General features: G+C 42.8%; 2 protein-coding genes across 2 annotated transcripts in view; one reads left to right on the forward strand and one right to left on the reverse strand.

The window, feature by feature from the left end:
* The first annotated feature begins 1,906 nt into the window (after positions 1 to 1,906).
* On the forward strand, positions 1,907 to 9,043 carry LOC138976805 (transcription intermediary factor 1-beta-like). The gene is made up of 5 exons (XM_070349699.1): positions 1,907 to 2,590; positions 3,079 to 3,451; positions 5,335 to 5,409; positions 7,295 to 7,428; positions 8,857 to 9,043. The coding sequence occupies exons 1-5, from the start codon at positions 1,937 to 1,939 to the stop codon at positions 9,001 to 9,003; spliced, it is 1,383 nt and encodes a 460-aa protein (XP_070205800.1). The 5' UTR covers positions 1,907 to 1,936; the 3' UTR covers positions 9,004 to 9,043.
* Positions 9,044 to 13,127: 4,084 nt separating this feature from the next.
* Positions 13,128 to 18,559, reverse strand: part of LOC138976806 (serine/threonine-protein kinase Chk2-like) — a 43,838-nt gene continuing 38,406 nt past the window's right edge. Inside the window, exons 16-17 of the mRNA XM_070349700.1 lie at positions 14,309 to 17,228; positions 13,128 to 13,930 (exon numbers count right to left, since the gene is read on the reverse strand). Coding sequence (XP_070205801.1) covers positions 17,130 to 17,228 — 99 coding nt within the window. The 3' untranslated portion in view covers positions 13,128 to 13,930; positions 14,309 to 17,129. The remainder of the gene's footprint in view (positions 13,931 to 14,308; positions 17,229 to 18,559) is intronic.

Raw genomic sequence — 18,559 nt, forward strand, 5'->3', positions numbered from 1 at the left:
TCTTCCAGATACACACTCTGCCAGATGATAGCCCCAGACGTGTTTTAATAAAAAATCCGTTTTTGCTAAATATCGTCGATGATGTCAAAACCGGCTTTTAGTGAAATGCGAGGCGGCACTGTCACGCCCTCATGTTTCTATCAAATTGATTTACATTTTGGTCTAGCAATCTTTGACTCAATCCGGACTATGGGATTGTATTTCAGCATAGAAGCTTAAAAATGACTTGATTAGTTTGCTCATTAAAGTTGTAATTAAACATCGAACCACATTCAAAAATGATTGCATTGCAGGCATATGTGTCATGTTTACTCTGAAAATGTGCTTAGAATGTAAGAAATCCGGTGTACGCACACTAATCATGGAAGGGCGCTGGCTCTGCGCGACGCTTAGTTCTCGAGATAGGTGTGACCAGATGACGTCATTTTTACTTTCGTCATCGGAGATCTTTTGTATTTCAATCAGTGTCATTTCCAAGTTCTGTGTTCTGCGGTAGTTTTGACTGACTTGACAAGTTGAAAAAAGCAATGACATTTCATTTTTCGAAGCAACCGACTATGGAAAGAAAAGAAAGTGTGCGAAGTATGATGTTAGGGTCCTGCAAGATTTTAAAGAACAACAATTTATCCCTGGGGAGAAAATGAAGATGTCTGCTTTTCGTCTGTTTTGAAGGTGGGGAGATTTTACAGCGCACACGGTAAATTGCAAGTCGTAATCCACAGGAATGTTGTTATTCGTCTTTCGTCGAAGAACCGTAGATTTGTTCTTGGCTATATTTTCGATTGCTCCGTAACTGCAACATCGATTTGCCATAAAAACAAAAATCTGCCTCAATTATGCGGAAACAGTCTGGTAGTGTCATATTTTTTAAACGGATTCGGAAGAATTGCTCACAATTTACTTAGCACTCCGGCCCTGTTCATTTATTCATCACACCCAAAACCGTTATTTGTTTTGGGCGACGCAGCATTATAAGTACTTCGTTCGCATGCTCCGCCGAGACGAGCGCAACCCGTCTCGGTTATTGGGTTTGGGCTAGCCAAGCCGTATACGTTTAAGCCTCGGTGTCGGTGATGACTGGTTTTTGGCTCACGTAAGTGTAGCCTATGCGATCATAACTTTGTCTGTCTGTGTGTGTGTGCGTGTGTGTGTGTGTGTGTTTGTGCGTGCGTGTGTGTGTATGTCTGTGGTAGAAACTCTAACATTTGAAGACGTCACATTACATTGACGTCACATTATGACGTAAGAGGGTTAGACGTCACGCGAAGGAAGTACTGAAAGTCTCGGTCATTATTATTTTGAGCGCGCCGAGACAAAGAAACTACAATGGGTGTTTGGCCGAGACTAGTTGGCAGTCGTGTCCTGTAAGTAGGCTACATGCAGACAGACAGATCTAGATCTAGTGTCTCGCTTTCTTGCACAGTTTCACCTATGCTCTTTCTGTGTGTGTGTGTGTGTGTGTGTGTGTGTGTGTGTGTGTGTGTGTGTGTGTGTTTATGTATGTGTGTGTGTGTGTGTATGTGTGACGGAGTGATTGAGTTTGTGTTACTGTTGTTTGTCGATTTCTTACGTGAGCCTTGATGGCTTCGCCTCTTGTTAGTGTTGGCTTGCTTTCAGGCTGCCAGATTGACTAAATGTTTAGATATCGCTTCACGCGACCAATTGCTGTTGTTGTTGTTGCTGTTGTTGCTGTTGTTGTTGTTGTTGTTGGTGGTGGTGGTGATGGTGTTGTTGTTAGTGGTGGTGGTGTTGTTGTTGTTGTTGTTGTCGGTGTTGTAGTTGTTGTCTGTTACATGCATGTTGTCTACATTTGTTTTCTGTCCGTGTCTGTATCTGTCCGTATCTCTGTATGTACCTGTCTGTTTGTCTGTGCATGTCTATGACTGTGTGTGTCTGTGTCTACACTGACGTTGGTCTGTGTGTGTGCACAGCTATCATGGCGAGTGAGGCAAGTGGAGAGGTAGAGTGTCCAGTCTGCCATGTCGATTTCACCAACCCCAAACTGCTGCCTTGCAACCACCTGGTGTGCCGTGACTGTATTCTGTCCTGGCTACGGAAGGAAGGTGGACAGGGGGGTTGCCCCCTCTGCAGAGCCCCTATTTTCTCCTCCAGAAAGAAAGGTCAACGTCGACTTGCCACCTTAGTTGACTCGCTCCCTACCGACTTCGCCACCGCGGCTCTAGTGGAAAGTCATGAAGTTCTCACGGGTCCCCACATTTGTGACGTGTGTCAAAATAACGTCACTGCTACGTCATATTGTTTTGCCTGCCACGTCAAGATGTGCAAGACATGTACGAGTCACCATCAGAAACTACCTGTGTCCAAAGACCACAACTTGGAACAAGTGAACAAACTCACTGCGACGCGATTGGCTGCCAGTCGCCAGGCAACATGTAAACTTCATACCAGTAGGCCGGCGGAACTGTACTGCACTGCCCACCAAGAGCTCATTTGCACGCTGTGTTTCCCGACCAACCATCGCAGCTGCCCAGAGGTGAAGGCCATCACAGACGTGGCGAAAGAGAAGAGGGCAGAGCTGGCCCAACGGTCACAGAGACTGAAGGAGAAAGGAGCAGAACTAGCAAAACAGGTATGTGTTCATTCTAGATCCATCCTTCCTCATCTGTCATCATTCCTCATCTGTCATCCTTCCTCATCTGTCATCATTCCTCATCTGTCATCATTCCTCATCTGTCATCATTCCTCATCTGTCATCATTCCTCATCTGTCATCATTCCTCATCTGTCATCATGCCTCATCTGTCATCATTCCGCAAACACCGTGGACCCTACTTCTTTGTTGTCAACGTTAGCAAAGTTATTGCTTTGTCCACGTTGGCGTAAAACTGACCGATGTACTCGGGCCTGTCATGTACCATAATAGAACACTCTTCTCAATTCTCCACAGAGAGTCAGAAAATAACATACCAGTACCCCCATATGGTGAGGTCTAAAGCAAGTTAACGCTGCAGGAAGCAGAAGTTAGTATACAACCAAACAATCTGCTTTTTTCGCAGATGTTTTCTCTTTTAAACAGACACAAATGTATCTATTGTAGTAATCCATGTCTCTGTTTCAGATGAACGCTGCCAAAGACATGTTCAAAAACATGCGCCGAAAAGTAAAGGAAGTCTTTGATGACATCCAACAGTGTGCAGAGAGGCGACGTCAGCAGGCCAATGACCTCATTCAGAAGGAAGAAGATGCTACGATGACGTCTCTTGATGAAACGGAAAAAGCGCGGGCAGCAATGACATCACACTCTGGCAACATCGATCACCTGGTGACGTCAGCCCCTGACGACGCACTACTGCAGATGCTGCAGCAGTTGAAGGCACGTCTAGACGACCTTGAGTCAGAGAGTGAACCGATCGCCAAGGTGAAGGATGTGGTTGATATCGATTTTGACAGCCATCTGCTGACCCGTCTGAAATCAGATCTGTCTAAACTGGGTAATAACTTCACTTTCTTCCCTTATTATTGTTGCTGTTTTCCTGGCCAAATTGTGATATGAACTTTTAATCAATCAATCAATCAATATGAGGCTTATATCGCGCGTATTCCGTGGGTACAGATCTAAGCGCAGGGATTTTTTTTATTTTTAATTTAAATTTTTATTATTTTTAATTTTATGCAATTTATATCTCGCACATATTCAGGCCGCAGGGATTTATTTATTCATAATTATATTGTTAACGTCCCCTCCAGACACTGACAGTAAGAACTGATCAATGATAAATATTACATCGCACCCTGATGGCAGGATACAGCTCTTTGAGACATGTTGTACTTACCGTTCTTTTCATCTCTCTGCTTTGAGAACTTTTTTTTTTAAAGACTTCTAAATCGTGAGAGCGTATATATACTTTTTAATTTTACTTATTAATTGAGCATGAGTGGCATTTTTTTTTATCCAAATGGGTGATATACTCAAGTTTCATACAATACCTTACAAATAAGGCCTTTACAGACAAAAATCTTTCAACATCTCAAAAGATTACATTTGGGAGAGGTCGAGAGAGAGAGGGGGGAGGGGGAGAGAGAGGGTGGAGAGAGAGGGAGGGAGAGAGAGAGGGGGACAGACAGACAGACAGCCAGACAGACAGACAGACTGACTGACTGACAGAGAAAACAATAATCATACAAGCAGAGAGAAAGAGGATGTGTTGAAATAAACTATTATGAGGGGATACCAGTTTGGATGATTATAAGAAGTATTTGTATTGTGCGTGCACAAATAAATTGAATGCTTTTCTTTTCAATTCTCTTCTGAGCAATCCGTGCACTAAGCCCTATTTCATTTGTTATTTCGGGTCTCACCACTCCTTGAACTTGTAGATAAGTTCACTTGTAAACAATGTATATCGCTTTTTGAAGGGGTAGACATCAGCCGTTGTATGCGTTTGAATAACCGCGCTTCTGTTCGTGCTGTTAGAGGAGAAAGAGAGTGAGGGAGAATGATAGGGGGGGTGGGAGAGAGAGAGATATTTGACGATTTAATTAACAAAGGCCGTCGGCCCATTTCATAGGGATTACAAAGAAAATGGCAACAATAATGGCAAGAACAACGAAAACATAATTCTCAACAAACTTACACATATTATTATCAAAATAATAATCTCTCTCTCAGTCTCTCTTTACAACTTCCCCTTCTACAAGAACAACAACATCAGCAATATCAACAAAAAGACAACTATGGCAGAGTAGCTGGGGTTGTTAGAAATAGAAATTAAAAAAATATGTATTATCTTAATGCGAAATGATTGCGTGGTGTACGTATATATATCATAACATCAAACAACACAAATAGTAACAACATAAAACAATAAAATTCATTATTATAATCCTCTCATAATAGTTTATTTCAATACTTCTCTCTCTCTTCAAAGTTGGATTGTATACATATTTTGAAGTGACCTTGACCCTGAACTATGGAAGATAACTGTTTCAAACTTAACAATTATGTGGGGCACATGTTATGCTTTCATTATGAGACACATTTGGTCACATATGATCAAGGTCAAGGTCACTTTGACCCTTATGAAATGTGACCAAAATAAGGTAGTGAACCACTAAAAGTGACCATATCTCATGGAAGAAAGAGCCAATAAGCACCATTGTACTTCCTATGTCTTGAATTAACAGTTTTGTGTTGCATGACCTTGGATGACCTTGACCTTGGGTCAAGGTCACATGTATTTTGGTAGGAAAAATGTGTAAAGCAGTTCTTAGTGTATGATGTCATTGCTAGGTTTAGCTGAAGGTCAAGGTCATGTAAAGGTCAAGGTCAAGCATGTGAGTCGTATGGGCTTTGCCCTTCTTGTTTTTCTTTCAGGAGAGATACAAAAGCCACATCAGCGTTCATCACCATCACCAGTAAGGACAACCACAGCCGTCACCCTATCTTCAGGTAAAGAACATTTAGCTAAATTTAAACGCAAGGCACCGGCGTTTGATTGATCATGTCAGACAGATGTTGAGGCTCAACAATTAGAGCAAAACAAGTTCCCTAGGTTGATTTTTGACTTAGGCCACACACACAAAAATGTTGGTTTAGGGTAACCCGACCGACCCATTTTTTTCCCGCCCACCCCAAAACGTTTTTTTCATTTCTAAAAAAAACCAAAAACACCTTTGGCACATTTTGCAAACCACACCGAGACTAAGGGAAGTTACCTTTAAAATCGACTAAGTTAAAAAAAATAAAAAAGCCGACCTACCGACCCTATCGTTTATGGTCACGTTACCCTACACCAACATATATTTTTGTTTGGCCTTACTAGGCAATCAGAATAGTCTTAGTAGGGGAAGGGCTCCTAATATGGACCACTTTTTGTTTCATGCTGATAACTAGCTTGTTTTCTTGCGAAGAAAGTTTCATTTTGTGTTTGGTAGTCCTTCTCTCTTTGGTTAACCGTTAGGCCTAATTACAGTGAAATAGCTTTGATAGACATTCAGCAAAAATTAAGTACAGAAAAAATCACAAAGGATCCATATTAGGAGCCTGAGTGCCTAATATGGACCAGTGGAGCGGCCTTCACGAATCACTGTCAAAAGACCCCTATATTTCAAAATAACATGATACAACTTAGTGTACAAGTCAGCCTAATTAAAATATGCTCTAGATTTATCTGTTTCGGGTTGATGAGAGCATTATTTGAAGCACACCAGGAAACGAAAAAAGCTTATCAAAAACAGAGTGAAAATAAGTAAAATTATCAACTTCCACGAATAGAAGACTTTTTGTTGCATTTTTTTTAAATCTCGAGGGCTAGTTATAAGTTATTTCCAGCAGGCTTCTTAATGAATTAATGAAAATAGCCTTTAGCTTTTATTATCTTCGATTGTTTTAAGGTGGTCCATATTAGGGGACTCGCACATACTTTGAGATTTTGCTATTATTTTTTGTTTGCAGTAGAAACTCGGAGTCAACACTGCTAAAATGTAACAAATACGGTTTTAGCTGTCACATATCGCAATTTGTGTGTGATAAAGGCTTTGGCTGTGGACAGAAACGAGTCCGTTTTTGGCAGCAAATTTAGAGTGAACGCTGCCAAAAGTTAAAAAAGAGAAAAAGCCTAACGGTTTTGAGATTTCTGTTTCTGCAACTATTTTGACACGTGCAAGTTATCCAGAGAGGGTGAATACAGCGAATAAAACCTTTTTGAGCGCTCTAGCGCCGTTAGTTTGTCAGAACAGAAGGTGGTCCATATTAGGAGCCGGTCCATATTAGGAGCCCTTCCCCTACTTAGCAGTGTTAGGCTGTCCGGCCGGCGGTGCGTAGACACAAGTTTAGTCAAATGTCAAAGTCAAAGCATGAAGATGTTTGCTGGAGAAGATCTATTTCTACTGACAATATTCACTGACCTATCAAGAAATAAGTCAGTGACCTCATCAAGTTGTGATGCCATTGTTTGATTTGAGGTCAGAGCTTTACGTCTGGAGTATTTCAGATTATGGCGTCATCAAATTGTATCTGATGTCACTGTGTCAGAAATAAGGTAACTCGGGTGTCTGAGTACATGTTGTTGTTTTGACCAGTCAATTGTCAATGGAGTCAGCTGGGCTGCAAGGGTAAGAAAGGGAACAAGTAAGGTTCTTATCTTGTTCATTTTTCTCTTCTTTTTTCACATTTGGGAGGGTGTTGAATATAAGGCTAATGATGAGAGCGTCGATGGGTGGATAGGGTGAAGGGGGCGGGGAAGGGGGGGGGGGAGGGGGAGGGGGGGGGGGGGTTAGGGCAATTTTTATCTGTGGGACATTCTTAGGATTTGATAACCAATCGTTGTATACAGGTCGCAGTGGGTTGGCTGTGGGATCAAATGTTGGCCAAAGAGCGACGGGCAAAGCAAGGAGGGCAGCATTGGCTATGGTCCTGAAAGTAGGAGACCGAGTCAGGCGGGGTCCGGACTGGCGGGATGGAAACGAGGTAAGTGCTCATGTATCGATTGAACACTGGATTTCCCTTCTTTGAGCCATGTGACGTCAGAGGCCTACAAAACTTCATATTTAGGCGGCCAGCCGGCAGAGACTACAAAATAGTTCATGTTTGTGTGTGTTCAATCATAAAAACTCAAATGAATTCTAAGCAGAATCGATCGAAACATAACTGTTATTTGTATTTGTGACCAAAAGATGTCATTTTACACAATCAATCAATCAATCAATGAGGCTTATATCGCCGGAATATGCGCGGCGCATATTCCGTGGGTACAGTTCTAGGCGCTCTGCAGTGATGCCGTGTGAGATGAAATTTTATACGGCCAGTAATTGCAGCCATTTCGGCGCATATTTACCTTTCACGGCCTATTATTCCAAGTCACACGGGTATAGGTAGACAATTATTAACTGTGCCTAAGCAATTTTTGCCAGGAAAGACCCTTTTGTCAATCGTGGGATCTTTAACGTGCACACCCAATGTAGTGTACACGGGGGGGGAGTTCGGACACCGAAGAGAGTCTGCACACAAATTTGACTCTGAAATAAATTTCTGCCGAACCTGGGATCGAACTCACGCTGACAGCGGCCAACTGAATACAAATCCAGCGCGCTACCAACTGAGCTATATCCCCGCCCCAAGACATCGACAGTCATTGTTCACCTCGACAGTCATTGTTCACCTCGACAGTCATTGTTCACCTCGACAGTCGTTGTTCACCTCGTCTGCTAGCGCGGTCTCGGAGGAACACTGACTGTGATATTTTGGTCAAAAATACAAATAACGTATAGTGTCTCTGTGCTTCCTGACAGCTGTGTGTTTCACAAACATCCCAACTTCGTGTGCGGGAGCGTTCGGTAAAACAACGGTGGTGACAAAACGAAAACAAGGAGAGGTGGTGGGCGGGGGGAAGTTGGGAGAAGGCGTGGGGGCCGAAGAAATAAGTCAAAGGACTATATCAGGAAAACGCCTCATGTTTCACACCCGCTACTCTGTTCCTCCTTTACCTTCTCGCTCCTCGCTCGGGTAGCCCCCTCCCGTCTCCACTCCCCATCACCCTTTCTTTTGTTCCCACTGAGCTGTGGACAGAGCCCAATTCTCCTTTCTCTTTCGACTCGTGTATCATCCCCCTCCCACCCCCTTGCAGTCACAATCTTCTCAGGGCCATTTCCCGTCCGCCCTCCACAATCCCCACACACCCTACGTACGATCAGATGTGTCTGGAAACTCCTCCGCGCGGAGGGGTTTTGCAGCCAGCGCAGCAAAGATAAAGAGGGACATATTTTTTGGCTCGCGCAGCAGCAAGCACTATGTCCCTAGACTGCACATGTGTGCCAACCGAGCAGTGAGCAATGGACGTTGATTTATTGTGCATGTTGGGCTATGTCGTTATGTAAATCTATAAATGTATGTGTGCAGGACGGACGGGGGCCGGGTAAGGTGACGGCAGTTCCCTCCCGGTTGGCTCCATGGCCGGACTGGGTGGACGTCCAGTGGGACCGTGATGACCGTTATGGCGCTTACCGTATGGGAGCTGAGGGCCGCTATGAACTGGACCTGGCCTGATCCACACCGTGATGACCGTTATGACGCTTGGGGGGGGGGGGGGGGGCGTGAATGTCAGTGCCTTTGACTGAGTGCAAGACCGGTGTGTTCTCTTATTGTTGGGTGGCTCTAAAATATGTACAGGAAATCATGAATTTGTGCACGTCAGTTTTTACCAACCACTGGTTTGCTGATTGATGTTGCTGAAGAAATATTTCTATGGATTATCTTTTTGTCTTCCAAATATTGTCAAATATAGTGTGTGCTGATGAGAGCTCGCGCAGGTTTGGATATCGGCAAAACACTTCCGTAGTGTTATCCTTTGATGATCGCAATAGGGATGTGTGAGACCATCCAATCACAGCCCCCGAATTCCCCCACGTGTCTAACAGAATATAGCTATATTGACGTATGTAGAACTAAAAGGTTACGTTACACGCAACAGTAAGGGGAATGAAAAGAATGTGCGTTGGCTTGGTTACGATAAAACGGAGAAGGAAGAAAACAAAGACAATAAAAGAACTGAAAAGGACCAACGAGGGTGGTGAAAGGAAGCGGGAATGGGAGTGGTTGTTCAAGAGAGAGAGAGAGAGAGAGAGAGAGAGAGAGAGAGAGAGAGAGAGAGATGGAAGAAGAGTACCGGTACTCACACACACACACATATAAACGCACGCGCACACACACACACACACACACACACATATAACTCGTTACAAGGTCCATTCTCAGGTAAGTTCTGATTGCTCTTGGCCCCCATACATAATGGGATCTCTGTCAGTCATCGTTCTGTGAAATTTGGAGAGGCAGCTCCGTGAAGTTATGAATTTATTGCTTATCAATTGCAGGTACCCAACAAAAGTACCATTAAAAACCAGGATTTGTTGCCGTTTTCCAAACTTGCGTTCGCTCTCTTTCACACACTAAATCAAGCTGACTGCGCGGCAGATTTAAACAAGACATACAAAAAGCTTTGATGCAAAAAAAGGTCAAATATTGTTCAGTTTTAGTCACCGTTGTGGCGGTGAAAGAAAATCATGACGTCAAAAAACGGTGTTTTTGAGGAAATGGGTGGTCGAGAACCTGTGACGTCATATCCAAATATTTCTAAAATCCAAGAAACTCATTTTTGAGCAGAACAAAGCCAGATCCTTAAATACTTGTGATTCTGACCATGACACTGCTGTTAAATATCTCGGTTATATCACTAAAAAAACTATCCGTAACATGTGTTTTATGCATGAATGTTTCTTGTGTGCGTGCGTGTGTGTGTGTGTGTGTGTGTATGTCAGTGTGTGTGTCAGTGTGTGTGTGTGTGTGAGCTTGGTTATAATTAATCGTTCCAAGCTAGACAGGAAAAGATAACACTTTTTCTTTGTCATAGACATCTCCAAAATTTGGAGTCAGTGAACTCTTTTTTTCAGTGGGGTTGAAAAACATTGTGATAAATACTTTGTGAAGCTAGATGTTAAACCTGGGAATGTAGAACTCGAAGATGTTTGTGAAAGTGCATACTTTGAAGTGAAAACGGCGAATTTATGTTTTAATTGTCCATGTTTATTGTTAGATCCTACACCATTTTAATTTTCAAGTTCCTGTTATATTAGAAGTCCATCCATTTTTAAAGAGATACATGTGCGACGAAGACCAATTTGCGGCGGAGGGGGGAGGGGGTGCCAGTCATTGTTTATGAGATATGAAAGGGGCCAGGTGCAACACACCAAACTTCCGAGTACAGGGTGACCCCCCAAAAAAGAGTACCCAAACAAAACGTCATAAATTGAACAAAAATAAAGCAATCTTCATAAAATTTATTTACACACACAAGTAGCCTCTGCATGATTTGCACAGAAAATGTTAGCGTTCTAGCTTGTCTTTCAGGAAAGTTATGCTCATTCTACAGAACATGCTCCAAATGGCCTCCGCGCCGCTGCAGGCAAACTTGAACTCGTCGCGCAAAGTTATCAATCACCCGCACACACTCCTGTTGCGAGATTCCGCGAATGGTTGTTGTGATGGCTCTCTTGAGTTCTGTGATTGTCTGTGGGTTGTTCCTGTAGACGTTGTCTTTCAGGAACCCCCAAAGATAGAAATCTGGGGGATTTAAATCCGGGGGAGGCCATTTGGAGCATGTTCTGTAGAATGAGCATAACTTTCCTGAAAGACAAGCTTGAACGCTAAAATTTTCTGTGCAAATCATGCAGAGGCTACTTGTGTGTGTAAATAAATTTTATGAAGATTGCTTTATTTTTGTTCAATTTATGACGTTTTGTTTTGGTACTCTTTTTTTGGGGTCACCCTGTAGTTACAGAAATACAGGGGAACCACCTTGTAAGACCTAAAAGAAACTGAGAAAACAAGGTCTTAAAAGGGAGGGAGTCTTAAAATGGGGGTAAATTTACACAGGTTATGAACAAAAAGTCTGAGAAAACAGGGTCTTAAAAGGGAGGGAGTCTTAAATCTTAAATTGGGGGATCTTAAAAGGGGGGTTCCACTGTACCCGCCGATCGCCGGGTTGATGTCAGTTGAATGATCGGGTGGGCATTCTGCGGCTCCTGCAGTTTTGCACACGAGTCAGGAATTAAAGGACAACAAACACCAAGTAACTTTGTGTCTGGCTAATACCCTGTTCACACAGAGACGCCGCTTCTACTCCGTTGTAAAATTGTCGGAGAGCGTGGCCAATCGTGGGCCAAACGTGGGGGGATCTCCATGAGCGTGGTTTGGTCGGGGTGGGATCTGCTAGGTCGCGAAGCTTGCACGCTCTCCCTACGCTTATTTTGAACTGCACAAAACAAGCGTTGCCAGGTCTGGGCGCAGTTCAGTCGCGATGTACTTTTTTGTACGGCCCCCGTCACAAAGCTCTACGTTTTTACGACGACCATGCCGATCACTCCGATCTGAAAAAGTTATCAAGTCGGGGCTTGCCGTCAAACTCCAGCACTCCATGGCGAATATAAACAAAAAAAAAACATCACGACTGTACACGACTACGCTTGTTTTATGCAGTTCAACATAAGCGTAGGGAGAGCGTGCAGCTTCGCGACCTAGCAGATCCCACCCCGACCAAACCACGCTCATGGAGATCCTGCCACGTTTGGCCCACGATTGGCCACGCTCTCGGACACGTTTCTGTCGTAGCAGAAGCGGCGTCTACATTATGTGACTAGGGTAATAGTGCCAGGTGCTGGATTTTGACGGCGATATGCCCCGATTTGATAACTTTTTCAGATCGGCGTGGTCGTGGTAAGGATGCAGCGTTGTGTGAACGGGGCCTAAGCTGGCAGTTCAGTCAGGCCTGTGGCTCAGACATGCATGCTCCTGTTTACTCCTTCTTCTTCTTCTTTGTTCATGGGCTGAAACTCCCACGTTCACTCATGGTTTTGCACGAGTGGATTTTTACGTGTATGGCCGTTTTTACCCCGCCATTCAGGCAGCCATACGCTGCTTTCGGGGGAAGCGTGCCGGGTATTTTTAGTGTTTCTATAACCCACCGAACTCTGACATGGATTACAGGATCTTGTCCGTGAGCGCTTGGTCTTTAAGTTGACCTGGGCGATCGGAAAAATCTCAACCCTTAGGCCTAATCCACCAGGCTGCCGCGGCCGGGTTTGAACTCACGACCTTCCGATTAGGAGGCCGATGTCTTATCCATTAGGCCACTGCGCCCGCCCTGCTCCTGTTTACACGGGCCAGCTACTCTTCACAAACCTGCCTTATCTTAAAGAGCGTCCCCTTGGAACCAAAGCCACGGTTACGATCTTAAACACGGCAGAGATCTATACTTACCTGTATTTCTTTAAATCGCCGATGTGCATGTGTGTCTGTCTGCCTGTCCCTTCGTGTGTTTGCGCATGACGTTTGTTTTTCTCCATATTCTAAATACGCTTGAAATGCTCCCTCTCTCCTCTCTCCTGGACGTACCCAGTACCCCTGGACAATATTTCTAACTTTTTGAAAGAGATTCAGATTTTAAGATTTCAATTACCTACTCTAAAAGAATATTCTAGCTTTTAGTGTGATATGCCTTAAATGTGAATTGTTCATGACAGTCTGAATTCTACACACACACACACACAGGGAGAGAAACGGAGATCTTAACAACCATCAAAGGTCAAATTCAGGGTAAGACCAACAAGGAGACAACGTTTTCAATTTTTGATGAAGATGTGTTTCTAACAAGTTTATTTACATCTCTCAAAGTAAGAAACAAATCCATAAAAATCACGAAGATCCTTAATTAAATGAACATCACAAATCCACTAATCCTCCAGCTGAAACTACCAGTACATTATTGTTTACCCAACATGCATCAACAAAAACCACTGAGATAGATTGCTACAAAGTTCAGCAACCCACCCCACTTTACAAAAACGTTTCGTGATCCACCCGCACATTTGTCACACAAAAAAGAGCATGTGATAGATTGCTATAAACTTGACAAATGTTTGACCAGACATTCAATACAAATTTCATGATATATCCGTTGCCTAAGGCCAAAAACAAAAAAAAGGTCTGTTTACAGTAACATAGGCCAAAAAAATAGGGTCGGTAGGTCGGGAATTTTTTTTTTTCTCCAAAAAACCATATTTTTACGTTATTTTGCAAAAAAAACCAAAAGATTTTTTTCTTTTCTTTTTTTTCCCAAATGCCAAAAAAAGTCTAGGGTCGCGCGAAAAAAATAGGGTCGGTCGGGTTACCGTAAACAGACCTTTTTTTTTTTTTTGCCCAACAGTACATGAAATATCCCCCTGCCAACAACTGAACACAACCTTTGACCTGCATAATGTTGACAGCTGGGGTACTGTGTCGTCATAGCAGTTAGTTGAACACACAGAAAATATGATGTTTAATATTGAACAGCACTTAATCCTACCAACCATCCACCTCCGGTGAACTTACAGAATGATCCAAATCAAATGTGTACCCCGTCTTCACCCTTTTACATCACCTGAACTAACTTTCTTTCTTTATTTGGTGTTTAACGTCGTTTTCAAACACGAAGGTTATATCGCGACAGGGAAAGTGGGAAGATGGGATAGAGCCACTTGTCAACTGTTTCTTGTTCACAAAAGCACTAATCAAAAATTTGCTCCAGGGGCTTGCAACGTAGTACAATATATTACCTTACTGGGAGAATGCAAGTTTCCAGTACAAAGGACTTAACATTTCTTACATACTGCTTGACTAAAATCTTTACAAAAATTGACTATATTCTATACAAGAAACACTTAACAAGGGTAAAAGGAGAAACAGAATCCGTAAGTCGCCTCTTACGACATGCTGGGGAGCATCGGGTAAATTCTTCCCCCTAACCTGCGGGGGGTACCTGAACAAACTAAACAGACGTCATTTACTGTGTCAACATGCAACATGGTAAGAAAAAGTGATCTTGTAAAATCTCACAATATGATATCAAACCACTGACACTACATAATACTTAAAAGACAGTGAAAACTCAAAGTGTTGTCTGCCGACACAATTCTAGAGCAGGAGCCACTTTGGAATTATAAATTGTGAGACCCAGTGTATTTTTGTTGTTGATTTTTTGCACAGTTAATTTGACAACTGCTATGAAGTGGCAAGTTGTGTTCACAAGTTTGTTTCGTTCATTATTATTATTGTGATCATTTTTATGCGCCTAATCTAGATATAGCCCTAGGCGCTTACATATTAATTTCTGCCGTTTGAAATGGAATTTTTTACAGACAGACTTCATGGGCTGAAACTCCAACAGCTTTTACGTGTATGACCGTTTTTACCCCACCATTAAGGCAGCCATACGCAGCTTTCGGGGGAAGTATGCTGGGTATTTTCGTGTTTCGATAAAACACCGATCTCTGACATGTCTATCACAGCCCATGGAATACTGGCACAGAGTAGTCATGGACCACCGCTGGGTGCCAAACTTCTCAATACTCTTGTCCATAAAACAAACCACAACATAGACAAACAGCTGCCACCAGCGCAGCATGTAACCTCTGTAACATCACAGTTGACAAAGACGCCTTTATTGTAACAGACATTGCATGCAAATCATGTGTCTAAAACTTCACTAAGAATAAAAGTCAAAATTGCATCTGTGAAAACACACAAGGCATCTACTCTACGAAACGTACAAACACAGTCAGTAAATGCTATCAAATCTTTCATTTGTTGACAAATGCCTGTTACATGGTAATAATAACACACAGACAATAGCGTGCTGTCGGCTAAAACATGTATACAATTCATTGCAGCGGCTACCGCTCACTCACAAAACAAAATACATAGGTTCATTCTTTTAGGTTCACCACACACACACACACACACACACACACACACACACACACACACACACACACACACACACACACACACACACACACACACACACAACTTTTCCTGCCAAAAAATCTGACATGAATAATGTACAATAAGTACAAAACCACAACACTTCAGATTGTACCGCACAGCTTAATAGCGCTTCATTGTTTTGCAAATATGCCCTTAAGTAAGATTTCTCAGTCTGACTCCTAAATTTGTACAATAAATGTCTCATAAAGAATTGAACAAAAAACAAGAAAAGCAGTGCGAATGACAAGATGGAATAAGTAAGGGAAGTAATCTCTCTAACTACAGACAACGGTAAGGCAGAGTTATCCTGGCACCTGAGACTAAAAACAAACCCATAAAGTTAACGAGCAACTTCAATCCTTTCTTAAAGATTATCATTTAAAGGCATATGTACTCGATGACTATACACGCTAATTGCTTTACCAACAGCTGGAGACATGCTAAATTAAGTTCCCTGCAAAATATTGTGGTCTAGGACCCCTTCAATGTTGAGATATGTTAATTTTCATTTTGATCTGGATCGTCCTATTTATAGATTTGGCAACACATGTAACATTGATGCAAGGGAGCTAACACCGCGGCTTTGTTGACATCCTCACTTTTTCAGAGGCTAGAACAAGCTGTAATGCATGTATTATGGTCCGCGCATGGTGACATATCGTCATTATATGGTCTTATGGTGCGTTTGACATCGATAATGGGCAAACTACACTTTGTAAACACGGGAGCGCGTACATATGCCTTAAACTGTTGCAAAAAATTATCGAAGAAGGTACAAAACTTCTTCTTCTTCTTCTTCTTCTGCGTTCGATGGTTACAAAACTTCAATTTTAATAGAAAGTGAAGAAATGTCATTGGAGGTAGCAGCTGTATTTTGAACCATTAAAATCTCACAGCTTTTTTTTTTTAAACATGTGTATATCGTCAGACAATACGACTAAATATGATGACCATACAAACAAAGATGGGTATGCAAGTAAAACACAAACATTTCAGCCGTGAAAATGCACTGAAATCTCACCACTGGAGGTTTTGTAAATGCCTCATGTTACAATGAAAAATAGGTTTTAAAACGTCCTCTCTGTCTTTTTCATTCAGACCCTCCTGGTTTTTTAATGTGTTTACAATGACAAGCACATCGTCAAAACCGTGGCAACATTTGAACAAGCGAACAAACACATTAAAGGCAGTAATGAATTGAGCCCGAAGTGGACTTCGCAAAGTGTTTTGACCAAAACTTAGTGTTAAAGCTTCGTGAGGCCAGCTTCGCGTGGTCAATTTTGCCCAGTTAATTTGGGGCTTTCCTGAAGAACTCTCATGTCCAGAATTAGGTCATTCCTGCTATCTAAATTATTGTGTTAAATTCACGCACAAAATACAAACAGAAAACAATCAACAGACCAAATTTCACATTTTGCATTGTCTTTCTTCATTAAAAAAACAAAAACAAAAAAGGATATAATATTACTCACAAATGAAGGCAACGACAAGAACATCTTCAAACACAAAGCAAACCAAATACAAAGAGCTGTTCACAAAAACAAACTTATGTTGTATATTGTTCACAGGAAGTACTGGCTGAATATATTGTGTGTAAAAAATGTTTGTTTGTCTGTCTGTCTGTAAAAAATTCCATTTCACACGGCAGAAATTAGTATGTAAAGCGCGGAGAGCACAGTTAATTGTGGTTCGCGCTATATAAGCTCACCATAATAATAATAATTAACACTGCTGCTCAATTCATTCAACACGTTCATTTGTTCTCTCCTCACAAGCCACTCAAACTTTGGTCCGCGTTCCACGCACGTTGGGCTTCACGGTGTCTCGGGTTCAGAGCCTGTGTCGCTGGACGCTTTACGTTTAGCATTGGATCCATCATCCCCCCCATCCAACGTTCTCTTCTTCCCCGACGGCTGCACAAAGTCATCAGACAAAGGTATTCAACTAGAGTCAGTGGTTGGTTTTGTTGTTTTTTGTTAAGTTTCATGATCTCTAAGAAATAGAAGTGATGTGAAACTGAAAGAGATTTTATTTGATTTATTTTGTACATGAGTCTACTGCAATCATTGACCCAATAATTGCGATAGCCCCTCCCTTTCTCTGCGTCACTTTTGCACTATCAAAATGTGATCAAGCTTCACTCTCCATGGCTGCGATCTGCTGGTCGATGTGAATGCGTGATGTATTGTGTCAAAAATTCCATCTCACACGGCATAAATAGATCCCTGCGCCTTGAGTCCGAGTCTGGAGATACGCGCGCGATATAAGACTTCATATAACATAACTCTCGACACACCCACTCTCTCAGTCTCACATGATCGCACACACACCACGCTCAATCATGCCTGGTAAAACACAGACTCCATCTAATCACTCATGTGATTCATGCCCCAGCTTCACCCCCCCCCCCCCCCCATCCACATACACAATCCTCTCGTTCCCATGACTCATGCATCCATCTCTCTCTGTGCCTCATTACTGCACTAAACATGCCCCAAACCAATTTCTCCCCCCACCCCATCACACACACTTGCCTAGTTACAAATACAGTACGTACCATGATGAGAGAAATTCAAGTTTTACGCCCTCACGGCAAAGCCATTAGGGGCATGTTCCCGGGTTTTAATCCGACTTTAGATGAGACACACAAGTGTATGCGTGTTTATGTGGTTTCTGCCATATGGCAGAATGACCGAGGTCTTCAGTTACGTGCCACTGTGGTGACACGGGGGTGGGAGATGGATACCGTCTCTGGGTCTGCACATAAAGTTGACCCGTGTCCGTCCCGGCCCGGATTCGAACCAGCGACCTTTCGATCACAAGTCCAGTGCTCTACCACCTGAGCTACCCGGGCCCCCTACGTACCATGATGTTGGGCAGAGCCTCTTTTCTGCACTAATCATGCTCCGAACTCATTTCTCCCCCCACCCCATCACACACACTTGCCTAGTTACAAATACAGTACGTACCATGATGTTGGGCAGAGCCTCTTTTCTGCACTAAACATGCTCCGAACTCATTTCTTCACCCACCCCCATCTCACACATTTTCCTGGTTACAAATACAGTACGTACCATGATGTTGGGCAGAGCCTCTTTTCTGCACTAAACATGCTCCGAACTCATTTCTCCACCCACCGCCATCTCACACATTTTCCTGGTTACAAATACAGTACGTACCATGATGTAGGGCAGAGCCTCTTTTCTGCACTAAACATGCTCCGAACTCATTTCTTCACCCACCC

This window comes from Littorina saxatilis, linkage group LG9, assembly GCF_037325665.1.
Source record: "Littorina saxatilis isolate snail1 linkage group LG9, US_GU_Lsax_2.0, whole genome shotgun sequence".
In the NCBI taxonomy this organism is placed as follows: Eukaryota; Metazoa; Mollusca; class Gastropoda; order Littorinimorpha; family Littorinidae; genus Littorina; species Littorina saxatilis.

Excerpts from the sequence above, each read along its gene's own strand:
- LOC138976805 (XM_070349699.1), top strand. The coding sequence starts at position 1,937 with ATGGCGAGTGAGGCAAGTGGAGAGGTAGAGTGTCCAGTCTGCCATGTC. Across the intron at positions 2,591-3,078 it reads GAGCAGAACTAGCAAAACAG|ATGAACGCTGCCAAAGACAT; the intron begins GTATGTGTTCAT and ends TCTCTGTTTCAG. Across the intron at positions 3,452-5,334 it reads ATCAGATCTGTCTAAACTGG|GAGAGATACAAAAGCCACAT; the intron begins GTAATAACTTCA and ends TTTTTCTTTCAG.